Genomic DNA, 26624 nt, shown 5'->3' with positions numbered 1-26624 from the left:
TTCAACAAGATAGACAAAAGGCAATTTTCAAAGGCATCAGAGAAGGCTGATGCAAAAACATTTCCACACTCCCATCTGGTTTTCTGTCCGACCTGGGGGAGTCTATCCCAGCCAGATCAGCCCTTCATGGCCACCTTTCACTGAATAAACCAGAGCTGTAACACATGAAACCCCAGCAGCTGGGAGGTTTTCCTGCCAGTGGATCCCAGCGCAGGCACAAGCAGCAATATCTCTGTCAGATGTACCAACGCGCTGCCGTGTGCTGCTATCAGTAATTGTTTCAGGCTAATTAATATTTGATATCTGCAGTGGCATGGAGAGAGACAAGTTTGCAGCCCAACCCTCGGGGGATTCATGGGTTTTCAAAACTCTATTACAGAGTTGTGCAAACTCTGCCTCCTCAGGTGTCCTCAGTTGTGCCTTCAGCAGCAGGGCCCTTTTGATGCCAAATCATCTCTGCTGCACGTGCTTACAAAATTAAAAGTTCTTGCTATGGAAGGATGGATACCCACTTTAGTTGAGTAAACATGTTATCAAATGGTGAGAGTATTTGTTCCTCCTGCTCAGCAGTCAACACTCCACCAATTTCTGTCCAATTTTTTGTTTAGAAAATAAATTTTTGGACATAGTTACAGGCCAGTGGAGCAGTAATTACAGACAAGTTTAATCCTAGAGGTTTCTTTTGAGGGAGAAACTACAGAAACAAATTTCATGTTGCTAAATTTCAGGTCCAGTCTTGGACTAATACAGGGGAAGAAAACAGGTCAAACTTATTCTTTATTTGGTTTGGAGGACCTTCATGGTTCATTTGAAATCCTGACAAAATTCCAGGAGAAACTGTGAACCTTTATGTAGCCTGAATGGTTCTTTGCTTTTGACAGCAATTCTTCTGCTTTGGAACAGCTTGATTTAATGAGAGAAAGAAAAAACATTTTAAATGAGAAGTTAGAGGGGGACTAGGAGCTAAAAAAAATATACTGTGGGGACATTTTGGTACTTAGGATCCTTGAGCCATGGAGCAGGGGTTTTATTTACAATTAAGGGTCATTGTAATTCAGTAGAAATTGAAGAAAAGAAAAAAAAAAGCTGGTAATAAAAGACACATCCCAAGACTTTTTCTCCCATGCTTAACAAAAAGGACAGGATAGGCAGTGAGTGTCAGCAAGGAGGAATGGCTGGGTTGGGGGCTGCTTGTGGAAAATCCATGGAAAATGTGTTTGCACCCCTAAAATGCAAAGAATGGGTGCTTGCCTCATTCTCAGCAGGTCTTCTTGGGGTGGGATCATCTCAACACTGAAGGAACCTGCTGGAGTAGGTGTCCCTGCCCACAGCAGAGAGGCTGGAACTGGATGATCTCCCAGCCTAAACCCTTTTATGATTTATTGGTGACAGCCACTGTGGTGGCTCAGGGCCCACAGCTCTTTCATGGGCCAGGAGTCAAACCACTCTGGATACCAGAATTTTAGCTCTGTCACTCCCTGCTTTTGGGGGGTGTTTCCAGGGGGAAGTCTGTGCTTCTGAAATGATGGTGTGGGTGCATTCATGAAACACAGCATGATGTGTTTGCCTGAAGCAAAGCTCAGCACAGCCTGCAGTCCTCCATCCCCACATCCCAGTTTTGCTGGTGCCTGTTCCCTGCATAGGGATATCATAGTTTTGGTAAAACTGCACCAAACCCCCATTTCTTACCAACTCTCCATTCTCTCCACTCCAGGGGTTGTTCAGTCTCATCATTGCAACAAAATACTCTGCATGAAATGCAGAGCATTAAAATCTTGAAATTTCAATGCAGAGCATTGAAAATTGAGTCTTCTGACTTCAGTTGCTGAGCTTTAACTGCTTTCCTATTAAAAACAATGGATTAAACCCTTGCTGTTCTCCTAATAATGCAGATAAATTGAATTAGAACTAAACCTGAAACCTCCTGAATTGAGCTGGGAGACTTCAACAGAAATTGCACAAACATGACTGAGTGCAAAATTGTTTTTCAGCCTAAGTTGGACAGCCTTGCTTATGTAGCAAAGGCCAATAAACTGTATCCTGCATTTATTCACAGGCACAGATACACATCAGTAAACTGGAAAGCAAATCCACAGCTCCACGGAAGACCAGAGGAGCACCCAAACTCAGAAATAATTAGCCTGTCATGCAAAAGTACATAGGTGTATTATGTATCAGTATCAGCTATCAGCAGTCCCCCTCTGTAAATATTTTCTTTAGTAAATGAGATTTTCATCAAGCAGGGAAGGAAAAATAAAAAGGCCTCAAGGCAAAACACCATGATACAAAAATAACTGATTTTTCTTAGCTCACAGAAGGTTATAGTTCTCATTCTTCTTCCTTTTCTGAGTGGATAGAGGAGCTAACTTGAACAAACTGGTAGAGATTAATGTCCTAATAAGATTCACAAAGTGTCTTAAAAATAAATGGCAATTTGTTTTTGAATAAAGCCTTCACAAGATAATGTACGAGGTTTCCTAGATAGTCAAAATCAGATGGACGACAGTAAAATAATCACAGTTTTTTTCTTGCATTTGTATGGGAATCTGTCTTAGTGAAACATGGGGTAACTTTGCTTTATGAGGGCTGAAATAAATACCAGTATGAAAATTATTCAAAAAAATTAAAATCTAACAAATAATTAGATTCCTTGCAACATAGAGAGGCTTCAGAATTACATTAGAGAAGAGTTCCTGATTTTTAGCATAAATTTGCTTCCTGAGTTTTTAGGGACAATGAACATCCTGGTTTGTACTGGATCATAATGAGTATAGGTGGTTATTTTAAAATGTTAAGGAAAGATATATATTAGGAATAGCATACAAAATGAGAAAACAACAGTGATTTTGAAAGCACCAGAAAGAAAACTAGAAAGAATTTAATTCTGGTGTCTCTGCAGAAACATATGAAGCAATCTAATTCTTCTGATTTCCAGTTCTTTTTATTTTTTTAATATTTAATCACTGAAATGGTAAGAAAATATCTATTTAGTGCCCTCTTCTGGAAGAACAGCTCTTGCTATGCAAGGCACCCCAATGAAGTTTCTGTCCTCAGAAATGCAAATCTTCTGACGCAAATGTTCTCCTCTTTAGCCAAGTTCCATGCCTAAAGCCAAGGAGTGTGTGGCTCTCTGTGTTTACCTTGAACAAGTGCCTTTTATCTCTTTAACTGCCTGCAGAACTCTGCTTTTACCAGCTTGATGTTAAAACCAATAATTAATGTTCCTCCATGGGCAGCTAATGACCCAGATTTGAAAATGGAATCTCCTATTCTTTTTTCTTCTATTCTCTGCTCAAAAGAAGCTCTTTCTTGAAAAGGGAGAGGCATCATTGGGCTTTAGGCATGGCTTCAAATGCAAAAGTCCTCATATTTTTGTGTGCAGGAGTGGAAGAGTGATGCTGTTGATGGCAGTGCTGTGAAGGGTTCTGCAGCAGGCAAGAAGCAGAGCAGGTTCTGTGCTCCTGCCTCTCCCCTTTGCTCTCCCCCTGCTCTCCAGAGAGAGGCTCATCACCACCACACACCATTTACCCCATGGAAATTGCCCACAGCATCACAAAGATAACACATAAAATGTCTTCTGCCTTCTATGGGATTTCAGTTTGTTTTCTTTATGTCAGAATAGAGAATTGTCTCCTCCAGTGAATTAGATCTGTGTGAACATTGAGATACAGCTCTGAGTCTTCTGATCTCACATGGAGCTGGAAATTGAATCTTTCACTGAACAGATTTTTGACCAAGGTTCCTAGCATACATCTGAATATTTTCATTTCTTTCACATCCACTTCACTGCTTTTAAACTGTTGCTCTCTAATGCTTTCTGACGGGATCATCTTTCTAGTTTCAGATTCTTTTCTCTGAGTCTTCTAAAAGTGCCCTCAGCCTAGGACTAACTTTAAAAATTTCAATGCCAGTGCTAACTTCTTTGTAATACTCACATTCTCAACTGCTACAGTAGAAAAAGCAATTTTTACATGCTAAGAGTAAATTTTAATAGAAAGAACATAGGCCATGGTTCTGTAGTTGTTAATTTCTAACTGTAAAGCAAATTATTTTAAAATGAATAAATTAATTAGATGTACTAAGCATTCAGCACATTTTTATGGCTTGGCTCTCACATAATTGCTACGAAGCTTTTCCATTTGCATTGTAAACTTTACCAAAAAGAGGCTTTGAGAATATTTCCACAGTCAATGTCCACACAGCTCAAGAAATCTTTCTTTGAAAGAAGGCATTATCTAATGTATCATTAAAAGCTGTATTAAGCATTGATTTCTCATGCTGTCCTTCAGCCCTCAGACTTGCAGCTCCAAAGACAGTGAAGGTGAGAGTCAGCCAAGTGAATGTGGATGTGAACCCTGTAAACTCCCATCTCCACCAGCTATCCCTCTACAAACTGTATAATTCAGGGTGTAATTCTAAGGCTAAAATAAACATCAAAGGCTGCTGAGAGGAATCATACCCTGCATAATCTTTTGGCACCATTGTCTGGGAAAATGGAGCTGCTGCATGAGTTTGTAGGTGCAAAAAGGGTAAATGCTTGTAAAGAGTGGCTGGAGAGGTCAGTGGCAGGGACATCCTTCAAGGTAGACAGCTGCAAAGAGAGGCACTCCAAGCTGCAAAGTGCAAGAGCCTGGGAAAGTATTTTGGGAAAGGATGTCTGTAAATCAGATAACTCTAGTCTTCTCTCTTCTGTCTGAATGTTTTGGGCTTCTGAGCCAGGGTAGTGAACTGGATGGACTTGGGATCTGACCCAGTACAGCGATTTTTAGGATCCCAGATATTCCCAGACTCATGGCTGTGTGTTTCTGTGGATGTGTTTGTACAGATCTGAAGGTGTTCTGTGTTCCCTGTATTTGGGATAATTCCTATCTCCTTCCAAAACTTTTATTAGGCCTTAGGCTACTTTTGTGCTAGTAATACATAATAATGTTTGTTCTTTTACTTCTTTTCCTTAGATATATTGTCTGGTGTGTTAGAATCATAGCTATGTACTAGATAATTTCATTCTCATTTCCATGTTTCTAAATAGAGGGTGAGCAGAGAAACCTGAGAGTTTATATCTGTGATGTTAATATTGACAAAAGCTGAAAAAGATCAACAAAAGAAGCTCATTATTGATAACCCTCATTCGTAATTCTTTGTAACTTCATTGCAGCTACTTCCCAGCAACCTGACTATCAACAAGTGCACAAATGTCCTGCAGGGTGCTTTGCAGCTCCCATTTTATTTACCAGCTTAAAATGGAGCAGTTGTCCTTTAAGGCAGTGGCTGCAAGGGCTCTGTGGTGCCAGTGAAGCGCTGTGAGGGACAGGTGGCTCGGGAGCAAAAGGAGGCTTTTGTAATTGCTTGGCAGGGCAGAGCTGTATTAGAGTGCAGCAGCAGTTGGCAGATTGGATTAACGCTCTCTGAGGGGTGAGAGCTGGCACACGAGCTGTATGTTAATACCTGCAGCCTAACTTGCTTCTGGAGCTGCATTTGTAACAAAAAGAGCATCCCCTCCACTCCGCTGCCGTCACAAAGTCATAAATCCTCAAGCCGGCCTCAAAATTCCCTTCTGGCCTTGTCAGCAGTATAAGGCTCTCAACAGTGTAATTTGAAAAGTAATCTTTTAATAAAGAGTTATTATCATGAAACAACTGAGATAGATAATCATTTTGTGGAAGGTGAATTAGCAGCATTCTCTCACAACACGGCAGTCCATCCATCACTGTGCTGGATGTTGCCATCACACTTTATTTACAGTTGTTTTGCAAACTTGAGATGAGATTGTTTGTAAAGGAATAACTCCTTGGCTTTGATGTTTCAGAGACCTTTGGTTTGGTGCTTAGAAAATCGGTTTTTAATCCCCATACAGCCTCTGTATGTTTGTGGGAGAGATTTACATATTAACCGTGCGTGCTGCCTGTGGCGCATGACCCCAGCACCATCAGCTTCAGCTTGTATTATAAATGCTTCCAAAATGCAAGTCCCCATGGCAGGAATGTGCTGTCTGTCCCTGATGTCACCTTGATGGGAGATTGTTCTCCAAGGAAGACTCTCTGGCGTGGGTGGCAGGGCATTCACAGCTCTGCATGGCTGGAGAGCTGCCCTGGGTGTCCTTTAAACAACAAGGACAGTGATTTAATTTTTAGTCTTAAGAGATTAAATGGTTAAAAGATTTGAAAAATAGAGACCTGTCCTGGTGATCTACTGCTTAATGCACTATTACTTCCTTCTTCCAAATCAAATGCTAATGTTTCTTCCTGGCTCTGGAGACACCCAGTTGCTGATTTCCTGTGACAGTGGGTATGAGTAGAGCAGCTCCTGGTCCTCTCTGCTGTGACTGGGACCAGGCTCTCCGAGGCACTGGCAGGTTAGTGTTGGCTGTTCCACCCCACCCAGGCCCAGCTACACTGCTGGGTCAGGATCCTTCCCTCCTCTTTGCAAGAGAAAGGATTACTTCCCTTAACAACTCCAATACATGCGTTCCCCAAGTATAGATCTTCCTCCTTTTGCACAAATGTTAAATTAATTCCTTTGGAATACAGAGACAATTATAGTACAGGCAACCAGCTGATTGATTCAGAGACCCCTTCTTCTCATCAACTTTCTTGCTCAAACCCGTTTGCCCATCTCTGCTCTCCCCTGAGCTCCCCAGCCTGTCTGGAGTGTCCCAACAGAGCCAGAGTGCCCTTTCTGTGGTGGTGAGCACATCCCACATGTGGCTGATCAGCTGGACAAGGCACAGCAGGTAAGAGCATCCCACATCAGGTGTTAGATGGCAGCTGTGGGCTATTGCCTGCCAGCTGAACCAATGCTCAGGAAATGCTCGTTGGTAGCATTTAATTATGGGATTTCTTATTTATTAGAAGCACGAGGAGAAATGGGCAGAGTGCCTTAGAGGGCTGTATGAGCAGGTTGACACACAGCATGAGACTGCACTGGAGGTGCATTACTGGAGAAGTGATAAAGTATAAAGGGATAATTCAATGCAGGGACAAAAGAGAATATGCTGCCTCAGAAGGAAGCAAAATAGGTCAGTATCACAATGAATCTGAAAGGTGAGAATGTTGAAGACATCTCAAATTATACAGCTTTATTGATTTGTTTTGTTCTTGCAAGCAATCAAGATTCAGTGAGTGCAGGGCATAAAACACCAGTATGGATTTTGGTAGTTTATCTTTTTTTATTGCAGTGACACAAAAGGAAAAGATAGCATGATGTTTCTGAGAATCTAATTCCAAGCTGGTTACTATGGAGTGCCCATTAGCAATAAAATAAAATCCTTTACAAAAATAGTTGGGCTGAGGAGAACACTGCTGACCATTCTGTCTCCACTGAGGGAAAAAATGAAAACACCATTAACCAACCATGTCTCAGCCAGATGTAACCCCTTGTGCTCTAAATCACAAATAGAGGGGAGAATGAAAGTACAAAAGCTGAACAAACATTACACAGAAGTTGGTGGTCAGGTACAGGAATGGATTTTTCATCCCTTTGGAGGGCCAGTTCAACATGTAATGGCAAAAGAAGGATTTCTTCTCAACAGAACAGAAAGGTTCAATGAAACCAATGGTATCATAAAGAATTTTGATCAAGACAAATGATATTGACACATTAAGTGAAAATTCAGTTCTTAAATGTTCACTTTCATAAAAGATACAGAACATTCTGCAAACAGGTAGAGCAACGTACTTTAATCCTCCACAGACTACCATAACAGATTGTGGCAGAGAGGTATTTTTAGTCAAATAATTACCCCTTTCTCTCCTGGAAGATCTGTATGAACAACACAGTTACCCTGTGAACATCAGATTTGTTTATTGGTGACTGATTATTCCATGTGACAGTGTAGTATCCTTCACACACATGGTATGTCCATGCAGGAGAAGGAACCACAACCTCTGGCTAATGTTTGCTTGGTATTTTCCTCCTGAACTTGTTTTTCCCTCCCTTTAATTCCACTGTGAGAAAACAAGGTGCAAAATGCATGAGCAGCCTTCCTGCATTCTTTATTCTCTTTTCCCTGTTAATCTGTCAGCTTCAGAGCCTTCTTAAATATCACAGATACTAAAGGCCAAAAGGCAAATCATCTTTTACCTGCATATTTTGCATCACAGCGTTAGTTACTGTTTAAGGGCGCCAGGACCATTTTGAAAGGTGGAATATGTAATTATGTCAAATGTTTGGGATTATTCAATTGGTTTGACATTCATGTGTGCATTTGGGGATTTGTCTGCTCATAGCATAAGTAGGAAAATGGGCTGTATAATCTATTTCCAGCAAATGTCTTTTTAGAGACTCTTTGTGGGAAACCCTTTTAATGGATCTGGCAGCTCCTGTTTCACCAGCCACTGTGATATATTTTTACTGTCTCACTATGCAGTGTAAAGCCAGATACATTCCCGAGTCAACCAGGGTCTGTTAAGAATCCTGAGGGGATCTATTATTTGCTGATATACTTTATTGTTACAGAATAAAAAATGAGTCATTTTACCCAGATAAATCCTCAGTGCCTTATGATTAATTACATTAAAATATATTTTTGCTATTATCAGGCAAACTGTTGTACATTTTTATTTCTGAGGACTATTTGGTGTGTTCATTTTTATTTGGGAGCATTGGGATGGCTTTTTGGATTAAATGTGTGCTTCCTGAAAAAGAAAGACACTAAACACTGAAAATTTTGTGTTTAGTCTTGCAAGCTGAGAACAGCTTGGACTCCTGCTCTGCCCTGTACTGGTCCCTTGTGAGCTCTAAATTTTATGGGATTTTTTTTGGTGAGTTTTTTGGGTAATTCTTTAACGTAAATAACACTACTTTACAAAGGGCCAGGTGGCTCTATGGAGCCATTTAGAAAATGGATGCAAAGCATGCTTTATCCCTGTATTTTTCAAGTAAGTAACAATCATGAGCTCATGGCAGCCAGTCCACATGGATTTAATCCCAAATCCATGGGCTGTTTTATATGCCAGGTGGTAGGACCCTAAATCAGCTGTTTTGGTAGAAAAGCCTGCTGGAAGATGAGTGGATTGAGCTGATTTGGGGAGACTTCTTCCACGGGCTTTTACCCCCTTAACTTTGTTTGTAAACCTTCTTGAAATGAGATGCCTCTTCTTTGTATTTATTCAGCACCTTGTCATGCAAACATTAAAGAAAGCCTTCCATAAGTGCTGATTATTGCTGGTGCTGGCCTGGCATCAGCCCACAAGGTGAGACAGAAACCGACAGACAGAGATGGAAGTGTAAACTAAACCCTTTCTTTTTTTCTGATGCTTGTGACAAACCCTCAGCAGGTAGTGCAATCTTTCATACCAGCCATAAGGTGCTGAAAACCCATTTCACAAATTTCTTGGCTATGTGTCACATATTTCTGCAGTTACTCTGGGGTAAAAAGAAGAGCTATGGATTCTAATTTAAAGTATATGAATAGTCACAACGAATTAATGAGTCCAAATCCACTCTGTGCTTAAGTAACATATAATTTCTATTTCAGTAAGCCTTGCTGGACAAGGACCTGTATCCTTACAGAAATAAACAAGTGAATCCAAGGAAATGTTACCATTCACACCATGCTTTGCTCTGTAGTGACAAAGCACAGAAATTGCCTCTTCCATTTTGTTTCTGTGCCTTGTTGGAACCACAATTTCCCTGTTCCTTTGGAATTTGGTGGCATGGGAGGGGCACATGCCCTTCTCTGCTGCTCCATGTGCTGCAGTGTTTCCATTTCTGCTGTCATCTGACCAGGTCCAGGTTTCTTCTGTTGCTTGCATAAAACGAGGTCAGTGGCTTCACAACAAGGTGTTGTCACATATAATTAGCCCTGCATTCTTCTGAATTTTTGAGAGATAATTGCCTTGCCATGACTTCAGTGGAACAGATAGATGTGTCTCTCAGTCCTTTTATAATTTCAGTGTAAACATGCACGTGTTGCATGGCATAATTTAGATTGAAAGTAAACAAGATCTGTGCTGTGACCTGGGATGAGAAGCCCAGTGGGAGAGTGTTTCTGGCCCAATGGTTTTGTCATAATGACTTTTACAGCACTTGCTGGTGACAGCTGGCATGGGAGCTTCTGTGACCTGGTTGTGGTGATACCCAGAGCCCTTCAGAGCACTTTCAAACCTGTTCTCACTCATGATGGTTTGACACACAGAATCTACAGAGCAGAGAAACCTCTGCTACCCCCAAATCTGCCTCTCTGCAGAGAGGAGCTGTAATGCTTCTGGAATCCAGCTAAAAATCAGGCTGAGAGCATCAAATCTGTCAATGGCTTTTACTCTTTGACAGAACAGGGGAACAGAGAGTTTATACAGCTGTTTTTGTTGGCCAAGCCTCAGAAACAGACAGGTTTAATGAAGTGAATACTAACTTTTAATGACTCTCCATGCTCTGAGGCTCAGTTTGGATTTTGGAAGAATGCTCATCTCTTCCCTGCACTTTTCCCTGCTGTGGGGTTCTCCTACTGTTAAGTGAATAGCTAAATTCATCTTGACCCCAACAGAAATTTAGTAGAGATATTAAGCAAACACAGTCATCCTCTCAGAAAGTTCAGTTAACTTCATTTGGTTTGTATATCTAAGAGGAAAGCCACCATTTAATTTCTCAGAAAGACATAAAATGATTTTTCTCTTGGATTCTGTCTGATTAGTACCATTGCTGGCAGAGTGTTTTTCAAATAGGTTTGAAATAGTTGGGCTGAGAGGGATTTTTGAGCTGGATGTGCTTGTGCCCTTAACAACTGTAATATTAATAATAAATGTCTTATCCTGAAATCTTTGCTCATACAAGTAATTATTTTTTTAACGTAAGCAAACCTACATATTGTAAGGATTTTTCTGAGAAAATTTTGCTCCTGTGGGTGAACTTTGCCAGCTGCAAGTCTCTGAAGACTGTGCTGATGTGAGATATTTTAGAGTCTGGCCAAAGACCCAAGATGATTACAAATGATAGTCAGAAAATTAAAGAGCTCTTTGAGTGTCCTGCAACTTTTGTTTTCCTCAGTCCTAAGCTCTCTCAGCAAAGAGAATGTTTTGCCTCAGACTCCATTAATGCCTCTAAGACAGCTCTGAGCTCTCCAACAGGGCTGTAGGACCCTGTGCCACAAGCAAGGACATCAGCAGGTGTCCTGTTCAAAACTTCCCTGCCTGTTCCTTTTCCCTCTGTCACATTTTTTGATTTTCCTCTAAAGGCATCTGTTCATACTCATTTTGGGGGGCTCATGTCTCTGTTGTCTGACAACACAGCATGGCTTATTACCTTGAACAACCCTCCAAGCCTCAGATCAGAATTTATATATCTACATCATTTTCTCCAACCTACTGCCAGGATATTGGAAGACAAAAGTGTCTCAGTATTCAATGACAATGTATTACCAGGTCTTTCAGATTTGTAGGCAGATTCAGTCTTCCAGTGCTTTTCATTTAAGGAATTGTAATCAGTTTTAGGAGTTCATCAAAGCTGGAATAAACTCTAAAGCTGTATGCATCAGCCAGGTCTCAGGTATTGACATCAGAAGATTCAAGAGCTCTTTGATATGATTGGGTGGGGATGAGAAAATGGTAATTTATTTGACATCATCTGACACAGGTGGATCTAAAAAGGACACTTGTACTAAAATAAATGCTGGATTGTGGTGAATTCACTTGTATTCCAAGACCTTCCCTGGTACCAACACACCAGAGATTCACCTTGCATGAAGAGTCCTTATGGATCTGAGTGCCTGAAGGAGTCAGGAATTGGGGATGTGACCTCATGATGTCCTTGCAATGGAGGGACTGAATTGCACAGGGAAGAAGGAAATCACATCAATCCAGCATCAGTGTCTGCATGTCATAGGTAGAAATCCAGTGCTTTCACCTCTGTGCCTGTTTTTCAGGGAGCTCGTGCAGCAGTGTAAGGATTCAGTGTTTGGTTTCAATTTGTAGCAGAGAAGCTTGACTTGGTATTTGCAGGATGAAGTGCCTTGTGTTTACTGATGTGCCTCGTGTTTATCTGCCTCCTCACTGAGAGCCCAGAAGCTGCAGGGCTGCTCTGGACACCACAGTGCAGGTTTGCCCTCCAGAGTGGCAGGCAGAGTCACACTTACCTGTGATACTAAAGATGTGCTTGGCATGGCCCCTGCTGGGGCTGGCAGCACCATCCAGCACTTCTCATGGTTTTTGGCATAAGCCTTAAAAAAAATACTTGTGCAAAAACAGAGTAGCCTAGGAAAAAATAATTTTGATCAAACTTGCTTGGTGAAGGAAGTATTGAAGAAATTTCTCCGTTGTCCCCTGGGACAGGATGCTTTCTGAGAGCTTCTGGACAGCAAAAATGGTTTAAGATTTAAGTAGAAGCCAAATTAAATGACTTCTAGGGGATTTATTTATTTAGTTGCATATAACAACAGGACAGAATTTCAAAAAGTGACACCCTGTATAAATTTGTATAAAATTATTCATATTTAGACCTTTCACACTGGTGCCCTGACTCCTGATCACTGTAAGGGACTGCTGTCACCAGTGGAAAATCACCACCTCTTAAATCACTGGCATTGACTCTGGTGTTAATATTTACAATAGAAAATAAGTAATAAACTGGCCCTGTGAGATGAGCTGCTGTGCAAGCTGGCCAGCTCCTCCCCAAGGCCCACAGAGCACAGATGGATATGAAGATGCAACTTAGCAGGTCACAGAAATATGAGGTCAACTTCATGCCTTGACTCAATACAATTTTATTTCCTGACTGACAGGGGCCTGACACCCCACTCTGATATCCCCCAGCACCGCTCCCTGCTTTATTTATGTGGAAATAAAGCAGAGAAAACAGGCGTTGTGTCTAGTTCCAGTGATGGAGAATGTCTCCAGCTGACCAAGGTGTCCTCATTAATGGCTGCTCTATATTTAGCCTTTGCAGAGCCCGTGTGCCCCCAGTTTAATCAAAGACCTGGTAGCCATGGCAACGACACCGAGCATCTGGGTGTGCATGATCTGCCAAACACTGTAATAAAGGGCAGGAAGAGAAACACACAACAGCTTTAAGTGGATTAATGCATTGTTCTTTTCTACTACAGATTCTGAAGTGTTTAGAAGAGCTTCTCAGCCACGAATTCTAGACTATTTTTGCAAAAAAACGAGCCCTATTAACACAGGTGACAGTTACTAATCTCTTTTTTTTGTTGTTTTCTTTTTTCTTAATTTTGTTTTGCAGGTGTATCAGCATTCATATACAGCATATTATGTCCTCAGCAAAATACCTCATGGGTAAGCAATTTTTCAATGTCTTCATTTAAAAACTCAGCCATTAAGAATCCTGCAAAACAATGTGTATTGTGACAAATGCTTTCCTGTGACAACCCTTTGCAATGGCCTGGCTTTCAGCTGCAGCATCCACCGAGCTGTGTGCTGTGCAAAAGATGATGAAGTCTGGAAACAGAAGTACTCAGCTTCCCCAGAGAGTCAGACTACATGAATTTCATATTCCAGATTTCAGGGTTTTTGTCTAGAATATAGATGTGGTGGTGTCTGGCTGAGAGCCATGGCTGGCCACTCACCAGAGCACTGGAGAGGAGAAGGCTCTGGGGAGACCTCATTGCAGCCTCTCAGTGCCTGAAGGGGGCCTGAAGTGAGCTGGAGAGGGACTTTCTACAAGGGCATGGAGCGTTAGGACAAGGCTTCAAACTGAAAAAGGGCAGGCTTAGACTGTATATTGGGGATAGTTTTTTTCCTCTGAGTGTTATTCAGCCTGGCACAGGATGCCCAGAGGAGTCGTGGCTGCCCATCCCTGGGAGTGTTCAAAGGTTGGGTGGGACTTTGAGCAACCTGGTCTGGGAGAAGGTGTCCCTGCCCAGGGCAGAAGGGTTGGAACTGGATGATTTTAAGGTCCCTTAACAACCCAGACCATTCAAACATTCTATGATTCTTTGATTCTTTAGCTTTGATTAGTTGCAGGTTTTTTTTAATCTCCCTTTTTACGCCTTGTCTTTGTGGTGCCTGTGGTTCCAACTCCATCACCCAACCACTCATGTCACCTGCCTTGTTTCTTCAGGGTTTAGGATTAGGGTTTCTCTTATCTTTTCCTTTAAAAGATACATTCCTCTCCTATATGCAATCCAAGCAGTGTCCCAGCTGGTCAGGAATGGGATGCCACCACACCAGAGTCACATGTAAGCATATGCTGAACAGATCATTTCAGGGTGACATTTCCATAGCAGCAGTGGAAATGCATGACTTACACAGCAGAATCCCTCAAGTCATTGTTGCTAAGTATGAAGCTAAAAGCCAGCAAGCTGCTGCCAGGTTGTGTGTTTTAAGTGTCTTAAAGGTGATAACTGTGCAGAAATGATAAAAAGGGACAATGTAGCTGTGCTCTGCCTTGTCTGTAGTGCACTGCACATGACTCATTTACATACTTGCTGAGATTAGTGGCCATTACTATACATTATGGCTAAACAGACAGTAGGTGTTTTGGATCTTTGAAATAGCTGTCAAAACATGCAAGATTTAAAAAACTCCTTCTGGTTAATATGCAGAATGATGATAGGATCACCAGGGAACTCAGGTTGGAAACACTCTTTTGAGGTCCCTCCTCCTGCTCAAACCAGGTTACTCAGAGGTTTATCCAGCTGGATTTTGAAATCCTGCAGGGATGGGGACTGCACAGCCTCACTGGGCAGCCTGTCATATATATATATATATATATATATATATAACACTGCCTGACTGTCCTTAGGGGCAGAGTTTCTCCTTATATCCAGTGTGAACCTCCCCCTTCTGTTCCTACCTGCTTTCTCTCACCAATAGCACTGCATTAAATGGGTTGGGACTCGGCAAAACACCGGAACATGTTCCAAAGATCTGTTGATTTCTGCCTCCAGGGGCTTGCTCTGGGAAAAGGAAGGGTGCTGGCCATGCCTGTGCTCTCAGTGTTTCCTACTGCTTCCTGCAGCAGCTCCCACTGTTCTGAGCACCATGGATCAGCAGCATTCCCACTGGGCAGTCCTCAGGGGAACTCACTTTTCAACATGGATATGTTGTCTTAGGGACAAAAGGCCTAGAAATCAGACAGTGCAACATCTACATTTTTTAGTCCCCTGCCCTCTTTCCAATATGTTTTTTTTTGTACAGTAACCAGTGGGTTTAAGAATGGAGAGGTACAGATATTTAGACATCTCCCAGCAATTTTTCTGCATAAAAATCCTAGCTACATTCAAGGATTTGTCTCAGCATGCTAGTCCACACACATCCACACACAAACCAAAAAAATGAATTGGAGAAAACAAACAAACCAACCCACAAAAAACCTGCAACCCAACAAAACCTTCAGACAACAACAACAACAAACTTCTTCGTCTTCTACTTAGTGACAGACAATACTTTGTACAAAAACTAGAGACATACATGATTTAAAATCTTTGAGCCCTGGAGCTTGTGCAGCCTGCTTCCCTCCAGCTTGCATCTTGTGATCCACTCAGCACAAAAAGTCATGAGCTTGATGTTAAATCGTTTTTCTGTATGGTTGGAACATGGAAATTAGATTTCTCACCATCAACCCTGTTAAAGCTGTAGTGTCCATGTGACACACTCCAGACTTCTTCAGTCTCTTCCCTTCCCTGCTGCAATCTGCTCTTTGTTTTTTGCTTTCCTTTTTTTATTTTTTTGGGGGAGTTTGTGTGTGTGTGTGATTTTCTATTTGTTTGTTTGTTTGGGTTTTTGTTTGTTTCAGTTTGGTTTAGTTATGTTTTGTGTTGCTTGGTTGGTTGGGCTGGGTTTTTTCTGGGAATTTACTCAATATGCTTAGTTTTTGAAAGCTCCATCTTCCTGGCAATGTATCTGAGTAGTAGCTTGTGGGCTGAAAGTGTTCAGCACCAGGATGAAGACACAGCATGAGCACATAAGCTTTGTGTCTGCAGCAAACCTGGCTAAGAGCAAAAAAAGCTTGACTGACAGCGCAGCTCTCTTCCAGACAAAACAAAGGTGGAAAAAATAGAAGTATCATACATAAGATGTATTAGAAATGCTAAAAATTCACAATACAGTGGTCCAAGCAGTTTTCTACTAGTGCATGACCTTTCTTTGTCCCTGACACCCAGCTCCTTGTTCCTCCCAGCTATAACTCTATTGTGCAGCCAGCTGTGGCTCCCCTTGCTCTCTGTGTTTGGTTGGGCAGTGGTGCAGGGAACAGAAGGGTTGGATGTGTCAGGAGAGATCCATCTCAGATGTGGAGAAGTTTCCAGCATAAAGGGGAAATCTGGAAAGTGAGGGCATGCCAGAAGGCACACAGGGGTGTCAGGCAGTGGTGTCCCCACAGCATGATGTGGTGGTGGATCAGGAGACCACGAGCTGAAGAGGGGCTGGAAGGATCACTGAATCTCGTGTGGGTAAAAGGTGTGGTTTGCAGTTCAGGCTTTTGGATACATGCATAGGCATTGTAAACTATATCGTGGAACGACAATTTCATTGACCTTCCAGATGATCATGGTGCATGTGAGTGGTGGAAAGGGCAGCACACTGCCATTTCCATGGGACATGGGCATTTATCCTTCCTGTGGAGCTCTGTGGGTATTTAGGGTGGTGCATGAGCAGAGAGGACAGGTCTAGGAGGTGAAGATTGAACATGATGTAACAGGTGGATACATCAGCTGAAAGTAGAGCCTCTGTTGGATGAAGGGATAAAAACCTCTTCATGACCTATATAATATTTAACACAGGAAATGTTGCTGTGGTGGATATCTGTGGATGAAGGATGTTGAGGGCACACTGACAGCACCAGGTTCAGTTCAGTCTGACATTCCAGGATCTTTGGCCATGATTGAATTTGCCATCCACAAGCAGCCATCCTTGTCCTCCACCTGTCAGTAACAGCAGTGACAAAATTCTGCACTGAGCAACGTCCCCTTTGCCATTTTTACAAACTGTTTTCAGTTTTCCCTCTTCTACAGGCAGGCACAGCTTTACACCCTGCTGGTGTGTGCCCGTGGCATCTCTCCAGCTGCAGGCCGAGGCGGTGACTGCTGGGGAACAAACCCCCTCCCCTCCACAGTGTCCTCCTGCTCAGCAAACCATCACTCCTGGAAACAGGCTGTGACAGTGTCCCTTTTCCTGTGCTCCCTCTCTGTCCCCTTCCCCATCCTCAGCTATGATCTGCCTCATCAGAAGGGCCAGGCAATTTAGGATTTGCACCCGCTCATGCCCTCGCTACTCCCCTGCTGAGGCTAACTAATAAGGAAGCCAATTAACCTAATATCTGGCATCACTTTTTAAATAACATGCTATTAATCTGCCAGCATAAATTGTTTTTTAAAGGGAATTTTCTAATTATTTTTGCCACATCCTGCAGGCTCTCCAGGTCCAGGCTGTGCCTGAAGTCAAAAGGAGCTCATACCGATGTTTTCCAGATTTCATTTTGAGCTCTCAATAAGTCTGACAAACCAATTTGTCCTCAGTAGGTATGTTCCCAAATGGGATTTTATATAGGACTGCTACATCTTTCCACAGGAGCTGTTGTCAAAGTAAACACTGGGTCTGTATAGGACAACTAACAGATGCCACTGCCATAGACTCAAAGGATCTGATTTTAAAATTAACATTAGCCTGGGTAGGTCACACAGATTTAATACCTCCCTTCAGATATTTCAGCTTTCTCTCAGCCTCTTGGTATTCTCGGGGTCGAGACCCCCGCTGCTTTGACTCGTTTGCCCTCTGCTCTGGATGGCTGGAGGTTTGCACAGGGGGCTGAGCCCCGCAGTTCCCATTTCCCTGGGCAGGGATGTGCAGGGGGCTCTGCTCCCTCCCTCCCTGCTGGCATCCCCAAAACCGCGCTGCTGCCTCCGGCTGCCATCTGCTGGCACCAGCCCTGTCCCGTCTGCTCCCCTCTGAGCTCTGCTGCTTTGGGCTCTGGCTGCTGAGAGCTGCCTGCAGCTGTCTCCATCATAAACATTTCTGCAGGGCTCGTCTCATAACCCCCCCAGCTGCAGCACTGCAGGTGCCAGCTACTTGTAATTGATAGGTACCCAAATAGCATCTGCAGGTCCAGATGTGGAACAGGGAGCTCTCCTGCAAGCTGCTGGGGAAATCTGGAACTCCAGTGCCATATACTGATGGTACTGATCTCCTAACACTATTATTAGTTTTAACTATTTATTTATTGTTTGTTTGTTTATTTTTATATCTATATAATTATATTATATTATATTATATTATATTATATTATATTATATTATATTATATTATATTATATTATATTATATTATATTATATTATATTATATTATATTATATTATATTATATTATATTATATTATATTATATTATATCATATCATATCATATCATATTATATTATATTATATTATATTATATTATATTATGTTATATTATATTATATTATATTATAATATTAGTTGTTTCTATGATTTTTTATTTATTTATTTTTATTATCTCATAATGTGATTTTTCCTAATTTTGAAAAATAAAAATTTAGCCATACAGGCAGCAACCTACTTAAGAAAACTGGGCACTGAAAATTGTTTTATTCTTTTGATGGCCCCAATATGAATTATCTTAATCATTCACATCCTCCACTGAAATAAGGGGGAAAAGAACTTATTTACTTCAGAGCTTTTAAGGTCAGGCTGGGACTGAGCAGGGTGTTTCCCTAACCCAGCTGCAGGATTTCTCTTCCCAGAGTTAAGGTGTTTTCACAGCAGTGCATGCTGCTGGACCACTGGTGTGATCTGCTGCTGCAGCCCCTAAGCAAGAGCTAATTTTCAATTGGATATCCAAGGGGGCACTTCTGTATTTAATCTTTTACTGTGGCCAGCAGAAATGTTACACTTTGTGTACATTGTGTACAACCATACATGTTTGTATTCCCCCAGATAAAGCCCAGCATAAAACATACATTTTTTCAGACGTCCCAGCACCCACCCAGCTCTGCATGAACCATTTTCCTCTGAACACAGCCAAGTGTCAGGGATTAGTGCTGACCCCTCGTAGGAGCTCTTAGCACATCCAGCTGGGACGTGTCAGTGGGAACTTCCAAATGTTCTTGCCAGGATCAGGGAGAAAATCAGCAGTTATTTTCACTCCTCACTGATTTTGCATTTGAGAAGGAGGGAATTGTGCACAGTTACTCCTAAGCAGAACGATATTTCTCACTGGATTGAAGTGTACTCGGAGGAACACGGTATGTGTGTAACAGCAGTGCTCTTGGAGCTGAGTCCAGCTCCTCCTGCCTGCACTGCCAGGGATTTTACAGCTCTGTAAAATCCTGCACGAGTGCCCCACGCTGAGCCCCAGAAACTTCAAGAGAAGTCCCAGGAGTGGAGTGAGTGCACAAAACGTGCTGGAGATCCACAGAAGTGATAACAGGGAGAGGAACTGAGACAGGGCTTCACTGTGAGTAAATTTTCAAAGTGCTGTCTATAGTTCTCTCTGCAGAGCTCTCACTATTCTTCCTATCTCCTTTGTTTTTTTTTCTTTTTCCCAAGCCACTGGCAGGAAAGAAATAGACTTTAAAGTTAATTAGAGAAAACGTAATCAGTTTTGTATGTATCCTATTGTACATTACAAAAGACAAGTTTACCCTTGCTCATGCTCCCATTTCCATGTTTGCAGTAAAAAGAAATTGTGATTCATTATTTAAAGTCCTAGATAAAAGAACTTCAGGGAACTGCATCTACTTCAGAAACCCACCCATTTGATCAAGTCTGCTCTATTTTATTTTGATCTTGCCTGTTATGCATCGTCCCTGTAGCACTATAAAAGCCTGTGCCTCAGTGTCCCCATCTGCAAAGCAAGAAGAGAAACTGTACGGACCCAATGGAGGCTAAATGGGATAATTGTTGTATAGACTGCTGCACAATTTCACTCTAACATTTACAAACTTGTACTAGTGCCCACATTTTATTTTAAGAGGAAAAAGTACAGTATTCAATAAAACCCGTTTTCAGCTAATTAAATTTTACTTAGAGCAGATGAATATTTTCCCCCAAGAATGATCTGTAGAGGTTGAAATAAAATCTTTATGAAAAGGTATGTAAAACCAAATGAAAATGTGAATTTTTTTAAATAAGTAAAAAAGGGTATTCTGCAGTTCATGAAGATCCTGCTATTTCTGCTCCTTCTCTCTCCTCCAACAATTATCATTCTATAGATTTTATCATATTTTGAGATAGTTTATGTAGTTAATTAAAGCACTTCTGCACAGTGTGGTGGCTTTTATGCCAGACTATAAATAAGAACATGCTCATGATGTCAGATGCTTTTTCAGTTGCATTTTGACAACAGAAGACTGGCCCTTGGAATGCATACATTTGTTAGCTTGACCATGGAGCTTGACCTTATATCCTCTGATGTGGACAGGAATTTTTCATCTGAGTTTGCTGGTATTTGGCTCAAGCCCTGATGGAGCTGTTTGGCTTCTTGCTTTTTATAATCTTCTCAATTAAACACTCTGTAAATCACTGGGATAGTGGTTAAATCACATACCAGCTTATTGCTTATGAATACATTTTGGGCCTCTTTGAAAAGAAAGAACCAGCATCTCATTAAGCAGAGCCACTATTTGAGCATCACTCACTTCCAAGCTGTGGCAGGCTGAAAGCAGCTCAGCCTGGGAGGCAGTTCAGGGCAGTTCTTGGCTGTGCTGGTGGGAGGAAATCCACTTCAGCAGCTCAACACCGTATCATTTCCCCAGGGGATTTGCCACTCACTCACCCATGTTGGTCACTGCACAGCATTTTTTTTTTTCACTAATTTGAAATGTTCTTTCTTGTGTAGGCAAAGCAATTCCTACCACATGCTTCTTTCTTCCAGAATCAGTTGTGATGTGGGTGGACACCTTAGAAACCATGTATAGCGATAATAATAAGGAATGGTCCCCTGAGGGGAGGATTTGATATTAAGAATTAGAGTAATGACTTTAAAAAAAAAAAAAAGCACTTGGGTAATTAATAGTTAGACACAAATGTTAGCACTTTAGCAGAGAAAAGCCCAGCAACCAACCTCCTTATGTTACAGAAAAGGTCAATAGCTTATGGCTCATCAAAAAGGGAAAAAAAAAAAAAAGGTTTGAAGCAAACTCTCCCATTGTGTTTTTCTGAGACAGAATCCCCTGAAATGGAGGCAGGGTTCCTATTAAAGTCTAAATCATGAATTAAATGTTGTGGTTCTCTGCTGAGAAACAAGTCTGCACTTGGAAATGTTTTTGTGCCTCAGATGAATGAATCCCCTCTGGACCCCAGGCTGTGGTCAACCTCCAAAGCACAGGCACTGCTGGAGGGCTCGTGCACTTTGACTGCCACCACCAAAAATCTGCTCCTTGCCATGGGTATTCCTCCTTTTTCATGCTCAGTAAGGTGGAGTTAGTACAGGATTTTGACAGAAAAGGGAAATAAAGGTGATGAGAATTGATGATGATGAGATGAAAGAGAATTTATAAAATGATAGTGCACAGCACTGAGTAACCACAGCCTGTACAATTGCTGCTTCCATGCATCACCTTCCCAGGAATAAAATTGTAGGTGGTTTTTATAGTGGGAATTGGGAGGGTTTTTTTCATTTTTGCTCTGATGTTCAAGGTCCTGGAAGGGGTTTCCACTGGGGAAGGTTTCCCCAGGGAGCTGTTTTTGCTCCACTGCTGTGGGACTGTGGAGACACCCTGCAGGGTGAGCCTTGACTATTTGTTGCTGTGGTTAGGTGATAAAGTCCACTAAACTCTCAGTGCACTGCTGTTTGATTACACAGCACGAAAAATGTGCATCCTACAAAAAGCAGACTTGTTTTGTTTGTGGACATGTGAAAAAAGAAGTCGGTTTTGAGGACCCAAACCTGCAAGATTATGGGCATTTCCTCACTGTTGTGGGGTTTAATGGGTCCTGGGCTCAGGTCACATTGTGAGGGCTATAAAGGGACCTGTGCCAGCCACTGAGGACAGTAGAGTATCCCATCTCTGAGAAATATGTAGCAATCCATGCCACAGCTTTTGTGCACCCCAGCTGTGTCCTGGGGCTCCCTGTTATCCTTGCTGCTTGGTGATGTGACTCCTTCACAGGTAATCACTAACCAAATTTAGTAGTCTAAAAATGCCTTGTTATCTCCAAATGGGCATCCTGAACCCCTGTGGAGCTCAGCACATATGGAGAAGAAGGGTATGGGGATATTTTGGGAAGCAAGAGAGGACCTCTGGGTAGAAAATGGATGCTACAGGCAGAATTTTCCTTGGCATAGTGGCCACTGAGAAAGTCTCTTTATGGCAAAGGTGATAAAACATCTGGCTGATAGCCCAGACTGTGTCACTCCAGCCCTGATGCCTCTTCACCCTTTACCCTAACATTTACTGAACACTCCACTAGAAATGTGAGGAGATAAGACTGGAAGAGAAAAAGTTGCTTTCCCATGTCACACATGAGAAGGAGATAAGAGGAATGAAAGGACCTTCCATAGGCAGAGCCCTGAGGGCAGATGTAATACCCCCTTTCAAATGCAAGCATTCCCTCTTGTGAGGGTATTTCAGCTTTACACATCTGTTATGGGGCAGAAGTGCAGAGCTAGAGTGCTGGTTTTGTCTACTGAATAAGAGGAATATTTTGCCACCCACTCTCAAACCATACCCAGAACCAGGCCAATTGTGGTGGTGTTTAAAAGTGATCATGTCACTGTTGATAATAAATGGAAATAATGGCACAAATAAATGTGTGCCTTGTTAATTTTAACTGATGATGACAGAGCCTGTGTGGGGAGAAGCTGTTCAGAAAGGTGTTTCAATAATCCTGAGAACCTACACACAAACCTCCAGGATCTCCTCATCCTTCTCATATGAGAAGAAGTAAGATTTGCTCAAAGACTCAGTTTCCAAAAAGAAAACTGAGAATACTGAGTCATTCTGGTTTGGTTTGAAACCAAGTAACACAGGCTGTTAATTTTAGAGCACAAGCCCAAGAATCAATCTCTTGCCCAATTAGAAGTGTGACCTAAGGGCCAGTGAAGTTTTATTGTAACGAGGCACTTGTGCTGTCTCTGGTGGTAGGAGATCATTTCTGTATCTCATTTTTTGTACTAATAATCCCATATTGCTCTCTGCAGGCATCACATCACGTATTTTGCCATATTTTTATTAGCACTTGAAAGTCAGACAAGGTCAGCTGGATGGAAAATGCTCAGGTTTCAGCACAAACATCCTCTCCTGTAGATTGCAGAGCTGCTCAGAAGAAGCACGCTCAACCTGGGCTCGTCCAGAAGATCTTCCCAGTTCATTCTTTAACACATCAGTGCTTATCAGTTGTTTCCCTTCAACCTGCATTTTTCCCTCCCGTATTTTGAATAGCTGATCTTTGGCCAGCTACAATTCTGATTTTCCTTCTTTACAGCATTCAAATACTTAGATTTTCATTTTTTTCATGTCTCTGTTGTAGATAAATACTAATGAAACCCTGGTAAATCCAGTGCCTTACCTCATGCCTTGCATAGCAGAGGTCAAAGCTGGCTGAGAAAGATCTACAGAGTAAAAGAAAATTACACGAGTAAGAGAAAATTGCTTTTAAGTGGTTGCGTTTATCACCTGAGTGCTATCGCCTCTCATTGTCTCTTTAGGAGACAAAATATGACTCCAGGAACAAAAGTTTCATTAAAAAATACAGTAAAAAATTCACTCTGTCTTCTGTGATTTAGAGGGGTCACATGAGAAACATGATAATGTCATCATTTTAAACGTAATGTTACCAGCATCCAAGGCCCATTGCCACTGTTTGCTTACTCGGGGAAATGCAGAGGTTTTGATCAATGTTTTTCAGTGCTCCAGCCTGCATCACTGCAACCCAGGGCTGTGTACCAGTCTCTGATGCACTTTTAAATCATTTTTTTTAGACTAGAAAGGCAGGTCTGTGCCATCATTTTATACCATTACCAGTGGAAGTTGGTGGCTCCTTTTCTGACAAGTGATTGATTTTTGTGTCGCTGTCCATGGTGGCGGGCGGGGGCTGGAAATAAAGGGTTTTTAAAGTCCCCTCCAACCCAAACCATTCTGTGATTCTATGATTTTTCAGGTGGTAACAGTAAAGTGCAAGGTTTTTCAGGCTCACTACCAAATATTACATTGGTGGGGGGTTACAGACACAGGCAGACTATAATAAAAAAAGACCTCTGAGCTCATATTGTCAGCCTGAATCCAAAAGAACTGCCAAATTACAGACAAATGTTTTAGATTCCCTTGCTTTTTAGCTTTTATACGCTAAACCCATGGAATTTGTTCATCTTGGAAAAAATGGTTGGTGAGTGCTAATGTTTTTAAAAGCAGCTGAATTAATTGATGTGCATCTGCAGCTGAAATTAATAAGTTCAAATTGCTTTCATCACCTCCTTCTACTTTTGTTCATTGAAAAGTGCTGTAAGGAAAGTATGTGTGTGTGTGAGTGAGAATTAAATATTTAATAGTGGATGAGCCTAGATGAATGGAAGAGCCTTTCCCATCTAATTAAGCACTTTTATTAGAATTCCAGGAGGGTTCTTTTAGTTGCATCTACTAACAGTTTGATTTCTTGATTATCTGTTCTGGCAAGTCTTTATTCCCATTTGTATGATATTTTATTTTATCTCACTGTGAGTCTCAGCAGGGCTCTGTATCTCCTGGGGAGAAATTTTCTTAATGGCACCTGTCTTCTCTTCTCCTTGGTGAATTTTGAAGTAAACAAGTCATTTAATTGTGTCAAGTCATTAAAAACAACTCATTAAAATTGTGTGTTTGCTACTCAAGGAATTGCATTCCTTCCTCTTAGAAATCTTTCTCCCTTCCTCCATGTCCTTATCTATAGTTCTTTGTACATTTATTAATCAACCTGTATGTTTTACATGCTTTTATTTGGTTTTGCAAATTTTCTCTGGTTTGCTTTTTTTCCCCATCATGTATCAAAAACTCTTAAATATTAAGAAGTTTCCAGTTCTTTGTTGCCCTTCTGAATTTACTCTTTATTTTATTCTCTTATTTTCTTTTCCTCTGTCTAAAGAATAAGAAATCTGTCTTAGCTGCTGTCCGATTTTATGTTATTAGAGGTGGATGTGAAGACATTGAGTTCTGGTGCTGAGACAGATAGTTTAGATAGATAGATAGTTTTTTATCCTTAGCCATAAAAAATGCTCAAAGAACTGTGAGCTGATGTCCTTAGGACTGTTGTCTTTCAAAATATTCAGTGCTGGCTTGATGCAGATAACAGGAGAAGATATTTCTGCCTTCCCCACATGTTTTTGTAGCTGTCTTTTTTCCTTCAACTTTTATAAACTACTGACATTTAACATACTAATTACACAGTAAATGTTTTCCACAATTGTGATATAGTGAAGTAAGGGGGTTCAGATTTTTTTCCCCAGTAAAGCATGTAAGCATAGTTTATATTTTTTCTTTGGAGGATGGACATATCAGAGCAGCCTGTGGTGAAAATTGATGCATTTTTGTTCACTGTGGCATCATATTCAAAGAATTTCCATACCAATCCTGTTGTTCTGTATTTGAAATTAAAATTAAGTTATGAAAACAGACCTTAGAACAACATCTTATACCATACCCTAGAATTTGACTGCTTTTATCAGTTTTAGACATTTTCAGTCTGGCATTGTAAAATATTCTTATTGAAGTAAAGGGAGCCACTCCCTCAATTACAGTGGAAAATTTCTGGGTATATTTGAGTTGCTTTTGAAGAACTTTATATAGGAGAGTTAATCATGTTTATGCTCAGAAGGAGAACCAGTGCCACAAAGTCTCTGAGGGAAATTTGCCTTCTTTAGGAGAAAATGTCAGAAGAGGGAGCACACAGAGAAAAAAAAAAATCAGGAAAAACCAGGACAAACTCTTTCAAACAAGTTCCTCATTAATCACAGTAGTTTTAAAAGTCAGATGAAGGTAACACCTGATTGATAAATTTGTTTTATTCTACATCTTGTTCAGAGCTCAATTGCAAGCAAAGATGACTTGGCAGTCATCATTCTCAAGAACTCAAGAACTTTCTTTGTCTGAAAATTTTGAGGGGAGACTTTTTGGAAAAAAAACATCACTTAAATGAGCAAATTTCTCAATTTATTAGTTCAGTAATGTTTTTTGAACATGGTGCTGATGTCACGCCTGTGTCTGGAGCAATTTAACAGCCTCTGGTCCAGACAATGTCATTTTAATGTGGAAGAGTTTATGTAGCACCTGCTCCATCTTCTGTCTGGTGTAAAATGGATTATTCCTTCTTTCTCGGCTATAAGATCAATCATCTTAAAAGATGGAAGGAATAATGGCAACAGTTTTATAGGTCCTTGCCATTTTCTTGGCTGTAAATTAAGGGGGTTTTTTGTGAGAAAATAGTGGAAATACTGTGAGGATGCAGTGAACCTGTTTCTTCATTCAAAGCAGGAGCCAGGGATGTACAGACTGCCTTTGGAATTGCCCATTTCCAAGCCAGCATCCTGCACAAATGAGCTCACAAGGGACAGGCTCAAATCCAAACAAGCCCTAATGATGAGGGTCTGTGAGGAGCACTGGCTCTTTGGAGAGGCTGAGATGACCCATAATATTGATTGATTCGGGAAAAAAAGGACAGAGGAATTTTAAGCAGGCTGTTTTCAAGGAGAAGGAAGGATGTAGCTATGGAGGACTATAGCTTAATAGGAATAACTTATTTCCCAGAAGAAGT

At 41.3% G+C, this 26624-nt stretch overlaps 1 protein-coding gene and 1 long non-coding RNA gene across 6 annotated transcripts in view; one reads left to right on the top strand and one right to left on the bottom strand.

Annotated features, from left to right (window-relative positions):
• Positions 1-26624, top strand: part of DPP6 (dipeptidyl peptidase like 6) — a 539779-nt gene that overhangs the window by 412550 nt on the left and 100605 nt on the right. For all 5 annotated transcript variants that reach the window (XM_086865510.1, XM_086865515.1, XM_086865495.1 and 2 more), the window contains exon 6: positions 13171-13223. In XM_086865510.1, the coding sequence (XP_086721636.1) occupies positions 13171-13223 (53 nt within the window). The remainder of the gene's footprint in view (positions 1-13170; positions 13224-26624) is intronic.
• Positions 3984-6706, bottom strand: LOC147656000 (uncharacterized). Its single transcript, XR_015279778.1, has 2 exons — positions 6174-6706; positions 3984-6097 (listed from the first exon to the last, which is right to left on the bottom strand). It is a non-coding gene; the product is annotated as an uncharacterized LOC147656000 (long non-coding RNA).

The sequence above is a fragment of the Cyanistes caeruleus genome, chromosome 1 (genome assembly GCF_971803275.1).
Source record: "Cyanistes caeruleus chromosome 1, bCyaCae1.hap1.1, whole genome shotgun sequence".
Classification (NCBI taxonomy): Eukaryota; Metazoa; Chordata; class Aves; order Passeriformes; family Paridae; genus Cyanistes; species Cyanistes caeruleus.
This window is presented reverse-complemented; position numbering and strand designations above follow the sequence as displayed.